This window comes from Myotis davidii, unplaced genomic scaffold (genome assembly GCF_000327345.1).
Source record: "Myotis davidii unplaced genomic scaffold, ASM32734v1 scaffold592, whole genome shotgun sequence".
NCBI lineage: Eukaryota > Metazoa > Chordata > Mammalia > Chiroptera > Vespertilionidae > Myotis > Myotis davidii.
Window position 1 is genome coordinate 1,356,333 of NW_006284844.1, and position 464 is coordinate 1,356,796.

At 58.4% G+C, this 464-nt stretch overlaps 1 protein-coding gene across 1 annotated transcript in view; it reads left to right on the forward strand.

The window, feature by feature from the left end:
- The window catches only part of RPS6KA2 (ribosomal protein S6 kinase, 90kDa, polypeptide 2), a 24,438-nt gene that overhangs the window by 22,343 nt on the left and 1,631 nt on the right, over positions 1-464 (forward strand). The window contains exon 19 of the mRNA XM_015558380.1: positions 243-364. Within this exon, the coding sequence (XP_015413866.1) occupies positions 243-364 (122 nt within the window). The remainder of the gene's footprint in view (positions 1-242; positions 365-464) is intronic.

Consider the following 464-nt stretch of genomic DNA (forward strand, 5'->3'; position numbering starts at 1 on the left):
CGGGGGGGAGGAGGGGCGGGGGACACAGCAGTGCTGTGCTGCCTCCCCGTTCACCTCAAGATTCAGAGCGCAGAGTTCATCACATACACGCAACGCGTGCAGGACGCTGAGTAGTTACAGCTTCTGCTCCATCTCACAGCTTCAGTGCATGAGAGAGAGAGGGAGCGGGGGGGAGAGGGAGAGAGAGAGAGAGAGGGAACCGGGGCTATGCCAACTCCTGGTCCCAAAGTCCTCAATTCTAGACCAAAGGTCTGCACTTCTCCGGCAGCCCAGACAGTAAATATTTGAGGCGTTTCCAGCCGGATGCCTCTGTCTCAACTCCGCTCCACTGTGTCGCACAGAACACCGGGGCGACAGGTCCGAGGTCCGTCGGGTGCGGCTGCACTTGGTAAAACTTTATTCACAAAGCAGCAGCCACCCCCCCAACCCCCTCCACACTCACACACATACACACACACACACAC